The 25,142-nt window shown below is 39.0% G+C and overlaps 1 protein-coding gene across 2 annotated transcripts; it reads right to left on the bottom strand.

Moving 5' to 3' along the window:
• Positions 1-16,733: 16,733 nt before the first annotated feature.
• POP7 (POP7 homolog, ribonuclease P/MRP subunit) lies at positions 16,734-19,250 on the bottom strand. 2 transcript variants are annotated; one of them, XM_007483285.2, is made up of 2 exons: positions 19,077-19,250; positions 16,734-18,115 (listed from the first exon to the last, which is right to left on the bottom strand). In XM_007483285.2, the coding sequence occupies exon 2, from the start codon at positions 18,101-18,103 to the stop codon at positions 17,675-17,677; it is 429 nt and encodes a 142-aa protein (XP_007483347.1). In that variant the 5' UTR covers positions 18,104-18,115; positions 19,077-19,250; the 3' UTR covers positions 16,734-17,674. The 2 variants fall into 2 exon arrangements, with proteins under 2 accessions (XP_007483347.1, XP_007483348.1); XM_007483286.2 differs by having other exon boundaries at positions 19,038-19,246.
• Between the last annotated feature and the right edge of the window lie 5,892 nt (positions 19,251-25,142).

A 25,142-nucleotide genomic window follows, 5' to 3' on the forward strand; every position in this document is an offset into this window, starting at 1 on the left:
TCGATCACATAGTTCAGTAGGGATATGATTGGGGTTTTGATGTTAAAAGATCACTCTCCTGCAAATAGAATAACATGGAAATAGGTTTTGAACAATGATAAATGTATAACCTAGTGGAAATGCTTGTCAGTTTTGAGAGGTGGGGAGGAAAGAGTGGAGGTCGGGGTGAATCATGAATCATGGAGCCATGGAAAAATATTCTAAATAAAAAAAAAAAACAAACATGTGTGTACATCTATATGCATGTGTACATATATTTTTATACATAAAAATAATTTTTGGTGATATTAAAAGGTTTTTGCAACTTAAAATTTATAAAATTAAAAATATCACTTCATCTTTAACTTTTATCTTCTGTATGTTTATAATATACATAATATTGGTATAGTATATCATCTAAACATATACATATTGGAAGGAAATGCTAAAAATGTGTTTACTGATATTTATTGTGTTTACATGCTTATAAAAGTTCTGAGATTACTGTACTAGAAGCCTTCTTCCAAACTGACATTCAACGTGACATTCCAGGGTCTGGCCAGTTCTAAATTTACCTATTAACATATAGCCTAAAGGTGTCAAACACATGAACAAGGTCAGCCAGCAACCTTCCCAAGTACAGCTGGAAACAGGTTAAAATGTATTTGGGACATATTTAACAAAATTTTTTAAAAACATAAGATGTTAATACATCATGATTTTCTAAGTCAATATGCAGCCCACAGAACTCTCTTTGTACAGTTTTGTAGCCCCCATTTCTACGAGTTTGACACCACTAATCTAACTCATATCTCTCCATCCTGTCACAAGAATATGATGAGATTTTGCCAAATACTTTGCTAAAATCTAAATAAACTGTATCTATGGTTCCCTATGATCTAGTAACTTTCTCAAAAGCAGAAATTAGGTTAGTTTAGCATGGTGTATTGAAAAAGCCACATTGGCTTTTTTTGGTCTAAACATTCACTAACCATCCCTTTAAAACTGAATAATAACCAGGAATTAAAGTCAAGCCCACTAGCCCACAAAATATAAACTTCATTCTCTTCCCTTAGAAAAAAATCAAGGCAGTGTTCCTTCCTTTCGTTTCATGATCTTTCCATGACCAACCTTATACATACACCCTACTTAAAAATACTCAAATAGTATTTGACTTCATTAATTTTGGAGTTTTTTCCAATCATACAAATCACATCTTCATTTCTGCATCTTTTGGCTATATTTTCTATTCAGTTTGCTACAGGAGAATCCTTCCTTGATTTCTTCCCTATTGCCAGGTACCGGTGAGCACTCTACCTGTATGTTGCCCCTCACTCTTGCCTCTTCTCTTCCTAACATATATTCCTTTGATGATTTCCTTTACTCCTATCTATCTTTGGAATTCTTCATTAGTTATATTGCAGTCTGCTAATGTCTACCATGTACCTCACCACTATCCTCTGTGGGAAATTCATTTTTAGTTCTTTAGTTCTTCCCGAACAATGATGTTTCATATCTCACTACCATGTAACAACACTAATAAGATGTTAACATTGAAAAGGTAAATCTTTGATTTCTTGTGAAGTTGGAATCAGTAAAAGTCTCACTTGCCCTCCTTCCTGTTCAACTCTGGACCCAACTCATTGTTTCTCTATACAATGTGAATATCAAACAAACTCTACTAAGGAAGGTATTCCTCCCAAGACACTGAAATCTGAGGCTTCAACAAACATTTATAAAATAAAATATGTAATACAAAGCAAGGAGGCCTGGCCATACCAGATCTCAAATTCTACTATAAAGCTGTAATCATCAAATAATCTAGTATTAGCTAAGAAATAATGGAATAGATTAGGTAATCAACACATGGCAGTTAATGTCCATAGCAACTTGGTGTCTGATAAACCCAAAGATCCAAGCTTTTGGGGAAAGAACTCACTATTTTGAGAAAACCTACTAGTAGTAGTCTCTCGGTAACCGAGGATGACAATTGTCTTTGTGCGTTTTTGTGCACAGAGATACTTGTGCGTGAAGATTTAAGTGGAAAAGTTGATGCACAGAGACAGTCCCACTCTCTTGGCGTTGGAAGCCTGGGTCCAGTGGCACGAAAAATCGTTACACCTGGAGACTTCCTCAGCTGCATTGGGTGGCCGTGTTGTCCTTTGTGCTCCAACACGCCCTAAGCGTGTTGTGCCTTGCTGTATCGCCATCTCAGCCGTTGAACCTTCTTGTTGGTTTCTTCCGCCTGTTCTGCCGAAGCAGTCTTCACATGCTGGGTGAGCAAGGCCCTGGTTCACCAGGGGTCAACAACCCAATGGCTAACCTCACAAGGTTTAGCAGGCTTGTTGAAGCCGTTGCCCAGGGTGTGGCTGCTGCTGCGTGCTAGCAGCTACTAGGAGCCACAAGTGAGAGCTGGGTGTCAGGTGAGGGTCAGAGGCTGGAGAGCTGCCCTAGAAAGGCACGACAAGCCCTCCATACCAAAGATATTACTCCTCCCTGAGGAGCACCTGCTAGAAAAATGGAAAAACAGTATGGCAAGCATTAGGCAAGGACCAACATGTCACACCATACACCAGGATAAAGTAAAAATAGATATTTGATCTATAAATAAAGGGTGACATTGTAAAAAAATTAGAAACATGGAAAAGTTTACTTATCAGGCTTATGAATAGGAACAGATTTATAACCAAATAAGACATAGAGAACATTACAAAAGATATAATAGATAATTTTGATTACATTACATTAAAAAGGGAATGTGCAAATAAAACCAAAGCAACCAAGATTAGAAGGAAAACAACACATTTGGAAAAAAACGTATAGCAAGTGTCTGACAAAAGCCTCATTTCTCAAATATATAGAAAATGGAGTCAATTTTATAAGAATACAAAACAATCCCCAACCAAAAGTTGGTCAAAGGATATGAACAAGTAGTTCTGAGGAAGAAATTAAAACTATCCAAAGTCATATGAAAAATGCTTCAAATCACTATTGATTGGAGAAATGCAAATTAAAACAACTCTGAGATGCCACATCATACTTACCAGATTGGTTAACATAACCAAAAAGGAAAATGGTAAGTGTTGGAGAAGATATGGAAAAACTAGGACATTAATCTATTGTTGGTGGAACTGTGTACTGAAAAAACCATTCTAGAGAGCATTGGATTCCAGGACCTAGGTTCAAAGAGTCACAAAACAAATCATATCCTTTGACCTAGCAATACTTCTACTGGTACTGAATCCCAAAGAGATCATTGACAAGGGGAAAAGATCTACCTGTACCAAAATATTTTAGCAGCCCTTTTTGTAGTGGCAAAGACCTAGAAACTAAGGTAGTGTCTATCACTTGTGGAATGGATGAACAAAATGTGGTATATTGTTGTAATAGAACACTATTGAGCCATAAGGAGTGATGAACAGGATGAATTCAGAAAAACCTACTGAACTGACTACTGAACTATATGAACTGACGCAAAACGAAGTGAGCAAAACCAGAACAATGTATACAGTAACAGAGGTATTATATGATGATCAACTGTGAAAGACTAAACTATTATCAGCAAAGCAAGTTTCCATAAGGGACTCATGATGAAAATGCTCTCACAGCCAAAGAAGGAACTACTGGCATCTGAATGCAAATCAAAGCATGCCATCTTCCACTATATTTCCTTCATGAGATTTCTACTGCATGTGTGATATGTGTCTTCTATCATGACATGAGAATATGGAAATATGTCTTACATGAAAGTAGGGATATAAACTATATTAAACTATTCACCACTTCAGGAAGCTAGGGGGAGAGCAGGGAGAAAATCTGAATTTTAAAATGTCAAAAAAAAATTGCCAAATACTGTTTCTTCATGTAACTAAAAAAAAAAATCTTGGGAAAAAATATGTACTATATTTCAGGCACTGTGCTAAGTCCTAGGGACAAACAGATATTCATTTGGGAGGGACAACATCTATGCATACAAAGTAAGCTGAGGGGTTAAGGAAAGCTCTGATATCTGGATCATGAAAGGTTTCATGTGAAGGGAACACAGAATTTTTAAGGAAACCAAGGATTCTAAGGCAAAGGTAAGAAGGGAATGTCTTTCCAGCTCTAGGGACAGTCAGTGCAAAGACACTGAGTTGGAAGATGGAGGAACAGAAAGGCCAGTAGCCTATGGCACATGAAGCATATACAAAGGTACTATAACTATGGCATGGAAAGGTATTATAATTTGGGGCCAGGTTCAAAGAACTTTAAAAATGAAAAGAGTTTATATTTTATTTTAGAGGTTACTTTCAAATATTAAAAATGTAAGAAGTTTTGGGTTTTTTAATTGAGGCAACAAATAACAAAGGCTCTCTATACTTCTCCCAATTTACCTGGATAAGCATAGTAAAATCACTAGATCCTGATCCCACAGGCCCTCAATTTTTAGAGATCATGATACTTTCTACAAGTCCTACTACCCATATTCTAATGACTATGTGTTAAGTGCAAGCAGAGACTCCAATTTATCTTCCTAGGTAGTAATAACCTCTGGGTACAACAGTAGTTACTAGGCAGGAAGGCCCATAAGGGCAGGGACCATATTTTAGATAAAGGTTTTATTGTTCTTCTTTCCCATTCTAGTGCCTAACATAGCACCAAAAAAGTAGATACTTAACACCATTGAATTTTTTTTTTTAATAAGCCAGCTAGTAATTTTACTTCCTATCACTTTCCAGTTCTAAATTCGATCATGCTTATTGTTAACAAATAAAGTATGCCCTATTTTAATGCCCTGGAACCTTAACTGACTTAAAAGCTATTGAACCAAGAAAAAGGAGCTGAAATATTCCTCCTAATTCAATTCTAGTTTGGACTTAACTGTTTTTCAAAGGGAGATAGTTACCTTCTGTCTCCTACCCTTCAATTAAAGTGTAGGTAGTGTAATGCAGTAAAATGAACACTAAATGTGAAATCAGTCTGAATCCCAACTCAGTCACTTACCATTAGAATGAACTTGGGCTAATTATTTCCCTCCTCCGAGGTTTGGTTTCCTTTAGCTGAGGTTGAACACAAAAATGACCTCTAGGGTCCCTTCTTTCCTGTGTTGCTCAGTTACTTTAAGAAGTTAGGAGGGGAGGGAGACAGAGTTGAACAGGACCAAGCATGGTTATGGAAGCTCCCGGGCCCCATTTTCCTCATCTTCCCTGTTTGTTCTGACGGGTCAGCTCTCTAGTGATCCCTTTGTATATCCCAGGCATCTTGGTGTAAAATCCAGCCTTTTTGTCTGAACATCTCAGTTGAGGCTGGGAAGGTATTTGTGGTGAACTACCACAGGGGAAAGCACTACTGGAAAGCAGAGAGAGGGAATCTATTTAGAGGAAAGAACAAATAAACAGGCCTGGAAAGGGAGAGGCCAAAACAAACCCAAAGTAAAAAGGCCCATGACCACCACCTCAGCTGGGTCTCAGCCAAGAAGAGAGGAAGAATGAGTCAAGGATACGGCTGCACATACGTGCAGGGAGACACACTGTTTACAGATTCAGAGATTTGGAGTTGGAAATGACTAGTACAGAGGATATACCTCCTTCATTTAAGAATAGGAAAACAAGTCCCAGAGAAATTAGGTGACTTACCCAAGATCACAAGCCTCATCAGTCAAAAAACATTTATTAAGCCCCTTAACTATGTGCTCAGCAAGGGGATTACAAATAGAAGTGGAAAGATAAATCTTTTGAGGCAGCTAGGTGAGGCCTAGAAATGGGAGGTCCTACGTTCAAGTAGGACAATTCCTAGCTATGTAACCCTGGGCAAGTCACTTAATTCCCATTGCCCAGTATTGGTTCTAAGACAGAAGGTATGGGTTTAAAAAAGAAAAAGAAAAAAGAAAGATAGTCTTTGCTCTCAAGGAATTTATATTCTAGTGGAGTAATTGGGCATAGAAGACATAGAAGGGAGCTGGGAAAGGTAGGGGGCATTCTGTAGGGGCATGATAGAGAAAGTTCTGTGGAGATGGATCAATGGATCAGCAGTGCAGTCACAAGAGGAATGGACATCTTTGGCCCAGTAAACAGACCTAGGAGTCACTTCATCTTCTGTCACCAAGTTCAGTGTTCTTACCACTCTCTTCCTGTCCCTTCTGTTCTCACCTCCTGAGAAAGGATTCTTCTGGGTCCTGGATCTGAGTGCCTTGTTTTTAGGACAGATTTATTCCTTTTTGAAGACAGTGAAACTTAGGTACTTGTAGCTGTCACTGGGGCAGAGTGGGAATAACAATTAGAGACTAATTATCTAAGAGAGACAGCAGGGTAAAAAGGGTGCTAGCTTTGGAGTCAAATGACATGAATTCCAAACTTACTCTGCTACTTTGTACTATCCCATATCACCTTAAGCAAGTCACTCACTTCTCTGAGTCAACTATAATTGATTTGGCCTCTGGATTTCTTTCCACTCTAAATCTTGTCACCATGTATCCATAGGGAAGTAGCAACAAGAAGATTTAGTTGTCAACTTTTTTTTCAGGCACTTGGACAAAAAGCAACCATTTTAAAACAAATTAGGCAGAAATATTTTACTTTTCTCAGAGTCCTATTTGATAAAAGAGGGGTCTGCATCACAGATTTTCATAGTTGAAAGGAAATTCAGGTCATCTAGTTAAATTATACCTAAATAAGAATGTCCTCTAGAACAGGGAAGAACCTGTGGCTCACAGATCCCCAAAGGGTCTACTGATAGATTTCAAGATATTAATGAACTTGGATAAGAAAAAGTATACATCTTTATTTTTACTAATCTTTGATTTTCTTTATTTTTTGCCACTGTTCTGTGAAAGGGACCATAGGCTTCACTAAACAGCAGTATGGTCTATGCTATAAGAAAAGTTAGGCGTACCTACATTAGAATGTATTCAACAGAGTGGTTATTCAGTCTCTGAAGATATCCATCCATGAGATAGGATTCACTGTCTCCTATAATAATAACACTGCCTTTTACAGTGTGAAGATGGGATTAACTCTCCCCTGCCCACTTTTAGATTTAATCATATACCCCCACATTTCCTTAAGTGAGGGGAAGTCTGCAACCCATGTGTTAAATGGGGTGACAATTTAGAAAGGACTGACTGCCCCCTGGGCAGTCCCAAGAAAGTTCTAAATTGCGACTGGTCCTTGTAAAGTGGAAGGAAGACACAGGAAGAAATGCAAAGAAGGGTCTTTAAAAGTAGTTGTAACTTCCTGTGACCACCTCTTTCTCCTTCGAACTTGGCCTTGGAGGAGTTCTGGCTTGGGACCTTGTACTGCTTCTGGTAGGACTGCTCTTGAATCTTCTCTTTGAACTACCATATGGGTGAATGAAAAGGCTGAATCTTTTCCTGGCTCCTGGAGGGACTAGCTTCTGGAGAGGCCTCTTCTTGGGGGCCTCATGGCTGGAACCCTTGCTTTATTCACCACCAGCCCCTTCCATCCATGGTCTTCCAGTGGAGTTAATGAGCCCTGCCTGGTTCCAACCAGGCCAGAGTAATTATCTATTGTGATAGGATAGATACCTTCTCTAACCTCTTTCTCATTTCTCTACTTTCACTCTTTTCTTCTAATTTATAAATAAAACTACTATAAAGTCATTTTGACTTGAGATATATTAATTTTGGCTACCACATTCTCATATATTTAGTTCAACCTTTATTTTTTAACCCTTCCAACAGTTCTTCTCTGCCCCTGAATTCTCCATCTCCTCCTTCTCAGGGGGTAAGTTGTCATGGTCCCTCTCCTAGCTAGCACTGGAATCTTGGTTAGTCTGGAGCTAGACAGATATAGAAAATTAAGGTGATAGTTAACTACCAGCTATGCCAATGGGTGAACTCTAGAGTTGAGTAAAGTAACTCCCTCTATAGGGTGGAGTTAAAAGAGGTGGGAGGGCAATGGGTAAGAAACATGTTGGTTAAGTCCCATATCCTGAAGGGATGGTTGGATAGGGTTCCCACTGAACCCACAAGGCCAAGAAGAAGTGGATCCAATTCTAGGCCAAAAGTATCTTTCTAGCTCATCTGTTACACTAAAGCCTGGCTAAGGATGCTGGTAGAATTTTCATAGCCCTGGGATTAACTTCCTTTCAGTGCACCTCTAAACATTTCTGTCAGCAGAACACTTCTCTCTTTAGGTATTTAGCCCTTTTTTCCCCTTTCAGAGGCCCAAGGTAGCTTTGGCTTTTAAACAAGAATTTATTCATTACAAGGGAAACAACAAAAATCTACAAAAGCAACCCAAAAAAATTACAAGCCCTGAGCATCTAGTCTCAGCCTCATTCAGTGTCATAATACATCAGGCAGTGTTCTGTGGCCATCTTTCTTTCAGGTAACAGTCCCTTCCTATATACCTACTTAGTCTCAAACCTCAAAAGTCTTTCTCCCCAAGCTCAGCAAAGGGGCAAGACAACAGCTCTATCCCTCTTTTTTTTTTAATTAAGTTTATTTATTTAATTTAGAAAATTTTTCCATGGTTACAAGATTCATGTTCTTTCCCTCCTCTCCTCCCACCCCCTCCTGCAGCCAACAGGCAATTTCACTGGATTTTACATGTGTCATTGATCAAGACCTATTTCCAAAATATTAATATTTGAACTAGGGTGATCATCTAGAGTCTACATCCCCAATCATACCCCCATCAAACCAGGTGATCAAGCAGTTGTTTTTCTTCTGTGTTTCTACTCCCACATTTCTGTCTCTGGATAGCATTCTTTCTCATATGTCCCTCAGAACTTTCTTGAATCATTGTATTGCTGCTAGTAGAGTCCATTACATTAAACTGTGCCACAGTGTATCTCTATCCCTCTTCCAAAAAAGAGCCAACAGCTCATATGGTGGCCCTTAACAAAGATTCAGATTTACAAAGCACCTTCCTTAGGACTCTGGAAAGTAGAGAATACAAATATTATAATCTCCATTTTACAGATGAGGAACATGAGGCTCAGTGTTTATAGATCTCGCAGTCATGTAACCACTATCACAGCTAGGATTTAAGTCTAAATTTCTCAACTCTAAACCTAAAGTTCTTTCCACTATGTTATACTGACCTAGCATATGGAATCCCCATGAATAAGTCAATAAAGATGCTAATAAAAATGATAGCATATTCATTCTAACTGCACCTAGACTTGGTTCCCACCAAAACACACACACACACACACACACACACACACACACACACACCATTTTATCATACTCTCAAAATGCCTGTTGCTGTATAAATCCATTTATGACCTTAATTCTAATATTCTCCAAGTAACCCTCTACGGCTACAAATGTAGGGAAACTACTATCTCAAAAAAAAAAATGACAAACCAGGGGATAATGAAGAGGTGCAAGAGAGATACACAGATGCAGCCAGTGAGGGGGTCTATTAACAATACCAGTAATAAGAGGAGTAAAGAGAAATTATCAGGAACTGTCTTGAAAGCCAGTTATGCAACAAAAATGAGTGATGAGATTTACAATGAAGGTGGTGTCCAATTCTTCCACGCAAACCCCAACAAATATCTGAAAACAGCCGCAGAAAGACAAATGATAAAGAAATATGAAAAGACACAAACTCTATCCATTCCATAATTGAATAAACTTCTAAAGAAGCAAGGGACAAGCTCTATAAAAACCAGAATGAACTCTAGTAATTGGGTATAAGTCAGCAAAGGTAAAGAAAAATAAGGAATTGGAGAGAACAAAACAGGCTTGAAGTCAGTCAGCATTTTGAACAGGGGTGTCTCAAGCCAGTGCCTAGACTGTCAAAATGGAAGTGGGAGACAGAATTAGATCTAGCACTCCGCAGGAAGAAAAATTCCAGCATGCACTACTCAGAGCACTAGAAGCCAAGGAAAAAGACAGAATCATGCCCATTCAGCTTCTGTGTGGGGAGGATTATGCATCTTCAACATTACATTAATATTCACTTGGGCAAAAGCAGAGGACAAAAGCAATTCTTGATGAAGACCATGGAAAAAAGACCACCCAAGGCCAGAACCCATACCAGACCACCAGGAAACAGATTCAGACACCAGAAATTGAGGCAAAGGGTGGGGCCTAATACTAGCCATTCATTCATCTAGATCAGCAGCAGCAATGGCATCCAGATTAGATTGTTGCTATTGTTTAATCATTTCAAACATGTCCAACTCTTCATGACTCTATCTGGGGTTTTCTTGGCAAAGATACTGGAGAAATTTGTCATTTCCTTCTCCAGTAGATTAGAGAGGGGACAATCAAACAACCTACCAAAACCATCCAATAGTGCCAGAGAAGATTGAGCTAAGCATAATATCCCAAACAATAATTGAGGTTAAAAATGAATGAAGAGAAAAAAAAATTGATCACAACTAAGTAATACATGGGTTATACAAAGCCTAAGTTGAGGCCAACCCAGAAGAGAATACACAAGTATAAGAAGAGCCCCAGTGGATAAAAATGGCTTGGCTTTAAGTACCACAAGAGTAGGTGGAAGGAAGTAAAGCAATAGATGAAATGAGAGGAAAAAAAAATTTTAAGTGTGGGAGGAAAAAAGAAGTGTAAAACCTTACCCTAATAGTAGAATCTCTAAAACATGGAATGGAGCAAATAGATTTCAAAAACTTTAAAATAAAAAGATTTTTAAATATAGAAGAAAATTGGGAGCAGCTGGGTGGCTCAGTGGATTGAGAGCCAGGCCTAGAGATGGAAGGTCCTAGGTTCAACTCTGGCCTCAGTCACTTCCTAGCTGTGTGACCTTGGGCAAGTCACTTGACCCCTATTGCCTAGCCCTTACCACTTTTCTGTCTTGGAACCAATATACAGTATTGATTCCAAGATGGAAGGTAAGGGTTTAAACAAATAAATAATAAAATGTAAGGTGTCTATAATAAAAATCTGACATAGAAAACAAGTTGAGGAAAGATAATTTAAGAATCATTGGACTCTGAAATCCAAACAAAATGAAAAGTGTGTGCTCCATATTTCAACTAATCATAATGGACAAATGCTCAAGTCTTTTAGAACCATGGAGCAAAGTAAAAATACTCCTAAAAGAAATCCCAAACTGATAATACTCATGAACTCCTCATCACTAAAATCCAGAGCTTCAAAGTGGGAAAACAAACAAAAACCTGCAAGCATACAGTATTTGAAGTCAGTTCCTTCAAGTACCAAGGAAGTGACCATAGTTGCACAAGACTCAGGTGGAATTACTAGAAAGAACTGGAGTACAATATTCCCAAATGCAAAAGACAAATGATTATAATAAAAATAGCATTGCAAAAATGAATAAAATCCCACAGGAAGAAAAAAATCCTAAAGAGAGAAAAATGGATCTTTAATAAAACATTCAAGCTTTCCTAATAAAAAAACAAACCTGAATGGAAATTTTTACATATAATCAATAATAGCTACCATTTATATAGTCACTACTATATGCCAGATTTGTACTAAGCCCTTTATAAACAACTCTTTTGAGTCTCACAATAATCTTGTGAGGTAGGTGCTATTATCCCCACTTTGCAGTTGAATAAACCCAGGTAAAGAGGTTAAGTGACTTGCCTAGTTTCAGACAGCTAGTAAGGGTCTAAAGGACACATTTAAACTCAGATCTTCCTGATGCCAGACCCAACACTGCCTCTATAAATGTATTTGAGCACTTGACAAGGGGCTAATGACAAAATACTCATAAAAGGGAGAGAAGATGCAAATGCTTTTCAGAATCTTAAATGTTTTTAAGGGTTGTAGAGAGAATTAAAAAAGAGAAACACAGGTGTTGGGTAGACTATTGTTCTGTTTTGTTGGTTTTAAGAAAAAAAGGAATATTCCAGTAAAGAACTGAGGAAAGAGAAAGCACTTATTACATCATGTAACTGGGATGAGAAAGAGAATGCAAAGACAAGGGATAGGTGAAACAAGTTTCTCATGCATGACTTCTCTTATCAGATCAAATAAAAGGAAGACTGAACACAAAGTTTGATGCAGAAATATATTGAACTCTAAGACAGTTACGGGGCTCAATGGATAGAAAGCCAGGTCTAGAGACAGGAGGTCCTGGCTTCAAATGTAGCCTAAGACACTTCGTAGCTGTGTGACCCTGGGCAAGTTACTTAACCCCAATTGCTTAGCCCTTATCACTCTTCTGCCTTGGAACTGATGCTTAATATTGATTCTAGAACAGAAAGTAACAAAAAAAAAAAAGAAATATATATATTGAAGTCTACCAGTACACAGTGAAAGCCAGGGAAAGAAGAGAGGAGAATTTATGAAAATGAGAGTAGTCATAGAGAAAATAGTTCCAAGTTTAAAAAATAGCTTCAATTTTGGAAGGTTGATCATAAGGGGTGATTTTTTTTTTTAAAAGCTGAGGAGTTTCTAGTGCCAAATTTGAACCTAAGACCCACTCCTCATTTCTAAACCTGGCTCTTAATTTACTTAGTCACCTAGCTATCCCATGAAGGATGATTTTAAAAAGTGAATGAAAGTCTAAGAACCAAAGATCAATGTCTGAACTTTGGTGATGATGGATGTGACAGAGGCTGGCACTGGGAAAAAGTGCCAGGCTGAAGAGTATGTGAAATTGATCACCTCGGTGGGGGAGGGGCCCGAGGAGTGGAATTGAGAGGAGGAAGAGACTCTGACAGAGAGAACAGTGAGGGTCTCTCAGTCTTGAGAAGCTGAAGAGAGAAGGTGGGACAAAGACTTTTTCCTGAGGGTTACCCACTTTTCCTGCTGGTAACTGGAAATCTTTCCCCCAAAAACTTCCCAAATGAAGGGACTTTCTGAAGAGAAACCTGAGCAGACTTTACCTCAGCTCCTGTTGCCCAGGGGTGAGTCAACCTGACTTTCTCTCAGGGGACTCAGGCTGCCAGGCCTCGAGGAGGTAGGGGAAAAGGGTTTAGAGACAGGGACCCCCTTTTTCTACTCTTCCCTGCCCGTTATTCCTTTTGTATTACCTGGTTGAGTTAACATTAAAAGTTATCTGTTCCGCAAGCTGAGTGTGAGTGAACGTATCAAGGAGAGACGAGTAGTGGAGGAGGGACAAGAGGGTCAAGAGTGAATTGGGGAGAACAGGTTTAGCTAAGGAGGGAAGGCAGAAGGGGGAAAATCTTCAAACCCCCTCTCCTCAATTTGAGCCAACCTGTTACATCTACTGTCTCCCCTGAGCCCCATTTTGAGAAGGGGATTCTCCTCTCTTTCCCCCTCTCCATACCAAAAGTCCAATCCCTTGGAGTACAAAACTTCCTCTTTTATTTTTTTAATACAGTTGGCACCCTGAATTTAAAAGAACCCCATTTATTAACCAAAAAAAAAAATTTAGTGACTGTCACCAACTGTCATCACCTGTCAGTTGTGAAAGTTTATCAATTACAACTCCTGAAGCTAGCAGCCTTTGTCATTGACTCTGCCTAGCAGTTTCCATACATGATCAAAAACATCTTGATTCCTGGTAGAGGGGGAGAACAAGTCAGTTACCAACTGCCACTCTGATCAATTACAAAATGGAGGGAGAGAGTCTGTTGTGAAAGTAAGGCTGTACTAGGGCTGTTAGCAATAGGATCTAGCTATCTTGGATCCTATCTATCTAGAAGCAAAGCTTGTGGGGACAACTACCATTTTCTAACTGTTAACTCCTGGCAGTTAGAGCCTAGAAAAGATCTAATGGGAAACACATTACAACTAATACTTTGGTTTTCTGTGCTAGGAATACTTGCCATTTATTGGGGCTCCTGTATCATTTATAATACAGTGGCAGGGATGATAGACAATGTTCTGGGGACATTAAGTTTGTCTTGATCCCAATATGATTATGGGATGGACACAGTTGCCAATGAATTATCTAGATGTAAATTACCTCTGGCAAATCATACTCCAAGTCTATGTTGTGTTCTTGGTAGTGATTAACATCTTAAAGAATATCAAAGCTGGTGCCAACCTGATTTTCCAAAGTACATGCTCTAGTCATTGATAATAGAGACATTGGTCAGATCCCTATTATAACTGAGATGTACCAAGATTATATGCAGAGAAATCAAGGCATGAGGAAGGGAACCAATGAGGAGACTGGGGATGCGACAGGACAGACTAATAAGGACGATGTAGTTACTAATCCTGGGAAACTATTAGGTGCAGTAGGGGGAAATGACCTTGCCAATAACATACAGGCACCAATTAATGCATCTGCTAAGAATCTTGCAAATGCATCAAAGGTTCAAAAGATTATACCTTTGCATGATATAGCTAAGGTCACTGATAACTCTGGCATTTTCCATAAAAAGGTTCATAAGTCATTCACCACACATGACTTCTTTATGTAAACATATGCCTAAATTTTTATTAGAGCTTCATCTGGCAATTGAAGAACTAAAGAGAGCATTTCGCCTCTAAACCAGATTTTGAGGATGTAGAAATTCTTTTATCTGAACTTTTTATACCCCAGGAACATAAAAATTTTATTGAGCAAACTAGAAAAGATTCCTCACTCATTAGCTGGCCAGAAGTTTTTGAGGATCTGGATTTTTCTAACCCAAGATCAATGGCTTATCTAAGAAAATGCCATGAAGATCTATTGCAGGGAATGAAGCAATTGTCAGAAAGACATTCCCTCTTTGGCTTCTCAGGACCAAAAGATGCTCACTGTTCTCCCCACCAGAGTCTCCTCCTCCTCTCAATTCCACTCCTTAGGTCCCTCCCCTGCCAAAGTGATCAATTTCACACTCTTCAGCCTGGCACTTTTTCCTAGTGCCAGCCTCTGTCACAGGAGCAAAGAAGTAGGAAGTAGTCAATTCAATTATGGATTACTAGTGATTACCTTATTCCCACTGCTCTTTGTAAAAAGGATTTGGTGAAGGGAAATATACAATAACATCAATCATAACTGAATATGAAAGAGGTAAACTCATCTATTAAATGGAATAGGACAGCAGAATGACAGATATCAGGAAAAATAAAACTGGAATTGGAAAGCAAAATGCAACAATATGTTATTCAGGAAAAACAAATCTGAAACAAATATTCATGTGGAATTAAAATAAAATGCTACAGAATTTATGCTTCAGGAAAAAATTTAAAAACAGAGTAGCAATCATGAACTTAGACATGGCAACACTAAAATTATTATTAAAGGCACTACAGATATCGGTACTTAATATATACACACTGAATGGAAAGGCATCTGAGTACTTGTAGGAAAAGTTAATGTATTACAGGAAGAAATTGATAGTGAAACTATTAATAGCTAAGGGCCTCTTTTCAGAGTTGAACAAAGTTAACAAAAAAGATAAATAATAAAGAAGCTAAGGCTTGGAAAAGTTAATAAAAAGATCTATGATAATTACTGAATGGGAATATAAAGGGCAGGACATTTTTTTTTATATTGTCCATGTGTTATATTAGGGCCTAAAACTGCACAAATACAGAATAGCTGAAAAATTAATATTTACTGACCACTATTTACTAATATTTGCTGACCACAATAAAAATTATAATCAGTAAAAAAAACTTCTGAAAAGTTATAACTTAGAGGCTCATTAATTTAATTCTAAAGAACTGATTTGATTAAAAGAATAAATCAGAGAAATGATAATTAATTTCTTCCAAAGAAAAAAGACAACAATGAGACATCAATACCAAAACTTCTCAGATGCAAAGTAATACTTATGGGAAGATGTATATCACTAAAGTTTTATTAACAAAAAGGGAAAAAGAAGAGATAAATGAATTGAGCAACTAAAAAAAGAGGAAAGGAACACACAAAAATAGAAATACTGAAAATCAGAAAAGAAAATGAAAAAAATTGAAATTTGGGTTTGGTTTTATGAAAAAAAAGACAAAACATTAGCTAATATATTTTTTAAAATGAAAACCAAATTACCAATACCAAAAGTAATTAGAAATATTGTGCCCAATTATATGCCAGAAAATCCGAGATGGATAAACTGGTCCATCCATTTGGGACAAGTATTTGGAATCCATGCATATTCTTTGACAAAGAGATACAATAGGCCTACTCAAAAGGTATCAAGGAAAGGACCTATATTTACAAAAATATGAATACCAATACTTTTTTTGTTGTACTAAAGAAACTAAGGGAGTGTCCTTCAACTGAAAGAGATGAACAAATTGTAGTATATAAATGCATAATAAGTGATGGCAGCTACTGATCAAAAGCTAAGAAAACTTGTTTTAATTGATGCAGGAAAGTGAGAACAATTTTTATGACATAACTTTAGAAAGGAAAATGACTTCAAAAGAGTTAAGAATATTTTAACAATGCAATGATCAACCATGATTCCTAAAGATTAATGAGGCATGCCCCTCATTTCCTTCTGGTGAAAAAATAAACTAAAGGTGAAGAATGGAACCTACTTGTCTGGATGCAATCCCAAATTTGTTCTGACTATATTTTTGCTACAAAGAAAGGCAAAGAAGAGTTGGGAGGAAAAGTTGGAGGAGCAATAAATGCCCTCCACCCTAAAATAAGAGGTCAGAAAGAAAAGAGGATCAATGAAATCTTTTTAAAATAAGGGGAACAAGGGGCAGCTGGGTGGCCCAGTGGATTGAGAGCCAGGCCTGGGGGGGGGGGGGTCCTAGGTTCAAATATGACCTCAGACACTTCTTTGGCTGTGTGACCCTGGACAAGTCACTTAATTCCCATTGCTTAGCCCTTACCACTCTTTCTACCTGGGAACCAATACATAGTATTGATTCTAAGACAGAAGGTAAGGGTTTAAAAAAAAACGAGAAGAGTAAGGTTCAGAGGGAGAAAATAAACAACCATAGAGTGTTAATATTACCACACTAAATTTAATATACATCTTTAAAAAAAGAACTCTATGTAGGAGAGTATTTCATACACAACCCCCATTTTCTGGACTTACTTCCTTGAATATAAGAAGTGGTCATGATTTCTTAATTAACAATCATTTTTGAAAAGCAAATGACAAGAGATGGGAAATGCCAGTATTAATACCCCTGAGACACACAAAAGCTTCCAGCATATTGGGGATGTCTTTATCTGTACTGTTGCTGAATGGGCCTTTCCATCTGTACTTCACTGAATTCTCCAATGTGTTGTCTCCGTCTTGGAATGTGAATGTAAGAGGTTCTCTCACTTTTATGTCCCTGGCACTTAGCACAAAGATTTGTATATCATAAGAGCTTACTCAATGTTTTTTCATTCATTTATCATCTGTGGAAGATTTATAGAAAATCATAGACAAGAAGCAGAATGAGAAAGTAACTGGGAAAAACTATGGATCTATCACTCTCTAGCAAATGGGTTCTATCAGAAGGAGGACTTCATAGGCAGGAAAAGAAGCATTCCATTCCCTTCCAGTAGCCAGAATTCTTGTTGAACAGGGTAGGGACATACACTGTGGGGCAACAGATAGTAACACAGCAATGGGTGAAGGTCAAAAAGATGATTGTAGAACATCCTGGCTTTTGAAAAAACACACTATTTGGGCCCAAACAAGAAAGAAACATAAACTTATATAACATAAAGACCTCACAGTCTTTTTTTATTTCAAAAGCCTAAATCAATGACCAAGGGCCAGTGGCAGAAAACTGGAAAACCTGGATAAGACTTATCCTTAAGAGCCTGAAAGAAGGGGAGGGAACTGAGATCCACAAGAGCCCAAAGTATGAAAAATGAAAAGGTCCAGTATAAATGTAGAGAGGAAAGTACAGTTGATCAACTGAGGAAGCAGTAGAATTCTACTCCAGCTACTTAGGTGTAACACGGAAGACCCGAATGTGGATGGCAGAGTTATTTCTGGTTCGGGTTAGTGGCTCCCGAGTGTTAGTCTCTGGCTCCAGCTCATCCACCAGCTCCACAGTGGAAGTGTTGGCAGCTACTTGTAAGGCCCCAAAGCTGCCAGCTTGCAACTGTAGGGCAATGTTGATGGCCCGATTGATGGCCAGGCCCAGGCCATGAATATAAATCTCAGGACAGCCACCCTGTCCCCTAGCCCCTCCACTACCCTCCAGAAGCTTCTGACATCGAGCCAGTTGGGCCTTGAAGTCAGTCTTCATGTTAACATAGATGTCATTTGGTCTTCGGGGGAGGCGGTGGGGAAGTCGTTTTCGAAGAGTATATTCTACTGGATCCAGTTCAGCCTCACTGGCTCCCCAAGGTTCTCCATTCTCGGCCATAATTCCTATGTCCTGTGGATACATGGAAGGAAAGGGGTGAGCTACACTGGATCCTATGCATCTATGACTTTTCCTTCCTTGATCCTCTAAATAACATAAGAATGTGAGATGTAGAAGATACCTCCAAATAAAGAGTTCTTCACCTTTTTTGTGTAAGGGCCTCTCTGGCAAAGCCTATGTATCCCTTCTCAGAATAATGCTTTTAAGTGTAATATATAACAAAATGCATAGGATTACAAAAGAAGCCAATTATGTTAAGATGCAGTTATGAAAATACTTTTTAAAGCTTATGGCTCCCAGATTCTAGACCAACTGACTTATTTTACAGGTAAGAAAACTCTGGCTTAGAAGAATCTTGCCAACGATCACACAGATATTTAATATTAAGGTTTGTCAGCCACCCAATGTCACAGCCCAATCTAGTTTTCATTATGGCAGAGTAGCAGCTACTAATGAATATGTAGCACTTTATGGTACAAAGTACTTGATCTATCTTTCAGTCTCACAATGACTACCACCATCTCCATACAAAAGGAGGTGATGCAAAGTGTTGAGACCTGGCTACGGACTAGAGCCCCTCCTTCCTACTAGACTCCCCCAAATTCCTAAGACTGATTGAGAGATAATAGATACAGACATGTAGATCTATCTATATTATCTATAAACTTCATTCATTAGCACTCACTCATCTACACACACACATCCACGCATATACCACATACATATCATCCATACATCACACATACCTACCCATCACATACATGTACACAAACCAGAAAGATCAAGCACATCTCACACACACTACACACACCCTCTCTCCATCACATGTACCACATGTGCCACACACACCTCCCACACCCCCACCACACACATCCACTATCCCCCACAAACCACGCACCGGTTCCCATCTGTTTCCCACTTGCCCCAAACTTACACCCCGCACCGCACCCCACCACACCCCCGGTTCTCATACGCTGGAGAAGAGAGCGTCTTCTTCCCAGGGGGCCGGGGCAGCCGGCTCTTCAAGGACAGAAGCAGCTCAGCTGAGAGTTGCTCTGGGAAAGGTAGGAATGTGGCTTGCAGCCACAGCAGCACTGAAGGCCAGCACCCGAAGCTTGGACTACAATGCGCATGTGCACCAAGAGCCAGAGGGTTAAACCCCTTAAGCTCTACACCAATCATCTTCCTTCTTCTGGGATTTCCCAGCCCCCCGCCCTTTTCTCGCTCTCCTCCCTTGGCTGGTTAGATCGTATTTTGGAGTCTCGCGAGGTTTTTAAGAGTGTCAGGATCTATTGCGTGTAAGAGAATACCACGTGAATGAGGTGGGGCTCAAAAGAAGAGGGCGGGAGCTAGGGAAGGGAGGGATCATTTAAGGGACATGAATTTAAGAGAGGATAGTGTGGAGCCTAACAGTTGGAGGGCGGGTGTTCCTTGGCTTCTAGGGAGACTCTTGGCGGCGTTGCAGAGCCCAGCTAATGGGGTCAGGCTTCCTGGAAGGGGATACACTTTTGTGATAGTGGAGCGCTCTTAAATGGCAGACCCAGGTAGTTAGGCTTGATTGGGACCTATCTCCCAGGGTTGTTGTGAGGATCAAATGAGGTTATTGTAAAACCCCTGACACATAGTAGGCACTACATAAATGTTAGCTATTAGGTAAGCAGAGTGGATGTTTTCATTCCCATTTTATTTCAATTAACAGAGACCACTTCTCCAAAGTGACCCAAATATTCTCTGTCATGATAATGATACTCTCCATTCCCACTTTGTTTCCTTATTGGGAAAAACACAGAACTACTAAAGTGGTCAGAAGGTAAACTAAGTCTTTAATCAGGAGATAGTTCCAATAATCAGCAGGTATACAGAGCCAGGCACCAAGATACTATACAGAGTAAACAGCCTGGAGCTCTGGGAGACTGCACCCTGCTAGATGATTCTCTGAAGAGTGACTGGACCTAGGGGGTCTTCTATACCCTCCGGAGAACTTCCTACTGCAAGCATGCATAGACAAGCTGCAAAGAGGTTGCAGCCAGCAGCTGGGGCATCAGGGAGAGGTCAACTACAATGAATACAAAAGGAAAGGGTCAAGCCGAGAGCTGGGCTTCCTAAGAGGTCTTTAATATAATGGGAGAAGCTATTAAAATAAATAAGGGTACTCAACATTTTACTATACCTACTAATCCCACCCAAAATGGGGTCTCCAAACACTTCAAGTTCTATAATTCAGTCCCAAACAAATGTGCCTCATACTTGAGTTCTTAAGGGACAGGGGCAATCTTAAAATTTGCAAAAAACCCAGTTGAGACTGAAAATCCATACAATTCTGAAAGAGAAGTCATTTAAACAATCCCCCTCATTTTACAGATTAAATGCAAAGAAATTCTGTGTTATTTCCAAGTTAACGGCAACCACAACAATTTTAAAAATTAATATTACATTTAATATTATACTTTCATTATTATAGATGTTGTTAACTTGGAAATAACACAGAACTATATTAAATAATCAGAAAAACCAAGTCTTTAATCAGAATAGGGATAAATACAATTTGGCCCTTTACTCAGAGTTCAGCGCCACAACCTTTTCAGGGTATAAACTCTGGACTCTGGGAATGTTATCCCTAGGGAGCACCACAATACTAGATGACTACTCCAAGGAACAAAAGAATTTGGGGAACTTATATGCCATTTGGGAAATCCAGGGGCAGGGAAAGATGATTGACATTACTATGGCTACAAGGAAAATGGGAGTGTTCATACTACACTGACAAGATACAATCAAGCTTGGGGAAAGACTCATAGCTAGAGGCTAGGGTGTAAGAGAAGGGGGCTGCTTACAATAGTTACTAAAGGATGGTTCCTGCCCAGGTGTGGATCTTCCTGAGAAAGGTTCTAATACAATAGAACCTAAATAATACCTAAAACAAAGAATGTCATTAGCATATGCTTATCTCACCCATCCAGGATTCTCATTTCCCTGAGGGTCCCCCACTCAGTCTGAAACTTCTAATTTGGGATTCCCTTCGGGGTAGATTCCCAAGGGAACAGGGAACAAGTACAAGCTTTGGGGTCTCCAATCTACAAGCTAAATGTGAGAATTGGGGTTCATCAGATCCCACTAGGCCACAAGTTTGGGATTCCTAAATTCCATGTTGACACCATTTATAAAATTAACTCTTAAGTCTCAAGTCTGTTAACAGCTCTTAACAATTTTTAATCAAAATAGAGACAAAGCAAAAAGAGAAAAATGTACAGAGACAGAAAATACCTAACTAAAATACCCTAAGCTGAATCAGGAAGCACAAATCCAAAGCCCGCTAAACCACCAAAGTCCTCAAAAACCTTGAGCTCACAGCAGGCACCGGAGCTTCCACAACAGACCCTGGCCCACCCCAGCACCAACCAAGAGAGAGTGCTCCCTGTTCCGCACCACACCTTTTTCTTTCTGTCCCCCTCCATCATATAATGTATGCTCACAAAATGGGATGTGGGGTAGGAAGAGCTTGGGGAGGAAGAGCCTGGGGAGTGGATTCTATCTACACACATCTAAGGTCATTTTATTACTGGGCCTTTTCAGAACTTTGTCTCCTTTGAATTTCTGAATGACTTTACTGCTAATCTTCTTATTTTATAGCTTGCTTTCTGATATATAACCTAATGGTTATGTGAAAGGATTTTTTTTTTTTTAATAAAAAAATCCTTTCAGTTATGAAAGGGTAGTTTTATCTCTCCCCTTCCTTTTTAGCTCAAAGCACTTTTGATTAATTCTATTAACTATTATATATAAAATATAATTATATATTTTATGTATTTAGCTTGCTTTGCATATATTTATATTTTTTCTTCCTCTTTAGATTGTAAGCTCCTTGAAGAAAGGAACTGTCCTTTGCCTCTTTTTGCCCAGGGCTTAACAGAGTGCCTAGCATATATTGGGTGCTTTGAAAGTGTCAACTGGAAAAAACACAGAACCATTAAATAGTCAAAAATCACTCTTTAATGGGCTAAAGAGATTCAGCCCTAAAAGACCTCAACACTAATAGGCCATGACAACAGAGTCCAGATTGAATTCTGGCCTCTCTGTTCACTGACCCCTGGGAGTGCCACCGACTCAGGATGGACTCTGGGGAACAAAAGAACTTGGGGAACCTATATACCATTTGTGGAGTCCAGGGGCAGGGAAAGATGATTGACATCACTATAGCTACAAAGAAAATGGGAATGTTCAAACTACACTGACACAATCAAGCCTGGGAAAGGAATCATAGGTAAAGGCCAGGGTGTAAGAGAAGGGGCTACTTACAATGGATACTAAAGGATCCTTAGCATATGCTTAGTTTCACCCAACTAGGATTGTCATTCCCCAGAGGGTCCCCCACTCAGTCTAGTCTGCTAGCCTGGGATTCCCTTCAGGGTAGATTCCCTTGGGAACAGGGAACAAGTACAAACTTTGGGGTATCCAACTTGTAAGCTAGTCCTAAAACTTGGGGTTCATGAGATCCCACTAGGCCACAAGTTTGGGATTCCTAAATTCCATGTTGACAAAAGACACAGAACTGACAAATATACAGAAGAGATTTATAGATAAACTGCAGACATGCAGAAAAGTAACAGTAAATGCTGCTGGAATAGAACAGGATAACTGATTATATGGATGAGGATTAGACCAGTAAAACCTAACATCAGGTCATTTTGATCATTGAGATCCCAAGTAGACAAAACTGGAGCTTGAATCAGACTTCTACAAGTGAGTTTTAAGAACAGATCACCCACTATGCAAGGAGCATTCAGAATTGAGTGTCTAACTTTGGAAACACTTCTCAACATGGGAAAACAGATCATATAAAAATATATCTTTCCTGGGAAAGGCCAACATTGAAATGTTGCATTCACAAGTGAAACTTCACTTTTATCTCAACCAGACAAAGGAGAGCTGAGCACACACAGGCACATGCATTCACACAAAGCTTGGTGTAAAAATAAACTTAAAAAGAGGGAACTGGGAAAGGAGAAGTGAGGATTAAGAGGGAGAGAAAAGTTCAGGATAGAAAAGCATAAGCAAAATAAACTCAGACCACATAAAGTAGATTGTGAACCAAGATTTAAAAGGGAAAAAAGGATAAGAACTTACGATCTGTCTGGGCAAGAAGAATAAAAATGGAACAGTGAAATTGACATGGGCACAGTACCCCAGAAACCCAGGGGAACTATTACCAGGGAAACTCCCTTGCCTTTGCATCCTTGTGACTCTTAACCTAGAAAGACCCAATGACACCACCTAGGGTCCTGAGATGTTTACCCTCTTTTGTCCTCTAGATTTAAGGTGGACAAAGAAATGAATCTTTATGCCTCCAAGCAGACCCCAGTCAGATGACCACCTCACCCCACCAAATGCCTGAGGCACTAACACTCTATAGGTCAAGTCCACACCATGACATAGCATCTGTTGTAAAGAGAATAAAGGCCCCAGAACTGATGTCGTCTGGGGGTCAGCCTTTCCATCCATGCTGTCCCCATGGAGGGACAACCTTTCCTTTCATGCTGTCCTCCCAGGAACTGCTCCCCATCTTGATGTCCCACCTTGCTATCCTCCTGGCCATTCTCAACATTACTTTCTAAATGAATAAATTTCTCTTTTTATTTTTAAGCTAAGTTTTGGAGTCTTGCATTCTTGCAAAAGGTATCCTTCCCGAACTCCAAAAGGTATCCTTCTCGCCCATAACGAAATGAAAACAAATTTCATCAAATACAGATCCCCAGTGCCTCATATGGAGCACACTCTTTTCTCCACACTTTATTCTTTGTAAAGAGTAGGCTAGAAGAGGAGAGGGGGATATTACAAGAAGATAGGATAGAGAGAAATATGCAACTATATTAATTGTTAGAGTGAATGTGATGAACTCACCCATTAAAAGAGAAAAGAAAGGCATATTAGAAATAAAATGTCCATACTTTTTGACCCTGAGATTCCACTACTAGGTATATACCACAAGTAGGTCATTAATAAAAAGGAAAACTGTATAAAAAAAAATTTACTGCAGTACTTTTTGTGGCATCAAAGAACTGGAAATAAAGTCGATTCCCATAAATTGTGGAATGGCTGGACAAATGGTGGTATATAAATGTATTGAAATATTACTGTGCTATAAGAAATTATAATCACAATGAATAAAGTGAAGCAAGAAAAGGCTGACATGAACTGAAGCAAAATAAAATAAACAAGATTAGGAAAACCATATGCAAATTGACCAAACAATGTAAGTGGGAGAAAAATTACCACAAATAATCTAAACTGAATGTTGTGAAAGTAGAAGAATAAGGATTCACAGGGATGGAGCCAAGATGGTTCAGTAAAGTAGAGAAATCCCCACAAGAATCCTCTCCAACAAATATTAAAATAATACCACAAAATGAATACTGGAGAGAAAGAACTATCAACTGTATTTTTAAAAACTTAAAGTTTGCCCTTGTCACTTGGGAACTTGCCTTAAGGGAAGTCCCAAACTGACCTTGTATTAGATTGAACAATGAACCACCAAGCATCCATTAAGTGTCCTGAAAAGGAAAGATAGAAATGCTCAAATTCTCAATCAACCTCTTTTGTCTTAGAATTTTCTCCCATTGTATCAGAGATCCATTCCCAGGAAGACTAGCACCTGCCTAGAACCATCCTTTTGTATCCATTGTAGGTTAGGCCACTCCCTGATACCCCAGCCTTTGGCTATAGCCTTTTTCCAGGTCTACTTATATCCAGTCAATATGTGTTTTCTGTCCTTAATTCCCTGAAAGGTACATAAGACCCCTATGCTCTATTATTCCTTGGAAAATCGTCTTTGGTGGTGTGTTTTCCCAGAGACACTGAGACTAAAGTGCCAGAATTTGTATGGTATTAAGCATTGACTCTGTGTGGTGACCAAATATTGAGCACTGTCTCTTGTTCTGATTAAAGATTTGGTCTTTCTGACTACTTTAGTGGTTCTTTGTTTTTCCAAGTTGACAGAACCAACAAGGAGACAGAAGGAAACAACTTTCAAGAAAAGAAAAAC

The sequence above is a fragment of the Monodelphis domestica genome, chromosome 2, assembly GCF_027887165.1.
Source record: "Monodelphis domestica isolate mMonDom1 chromosome 2, mMonDom1.pri, whole genome shotgun sequence".
Lineage (NCBI taxonomy): Eukaryota > Metazoa > Chordata > Mammalia > Didelphimorphia > Didelphidae > Monodelphis > Monodelphis domestica.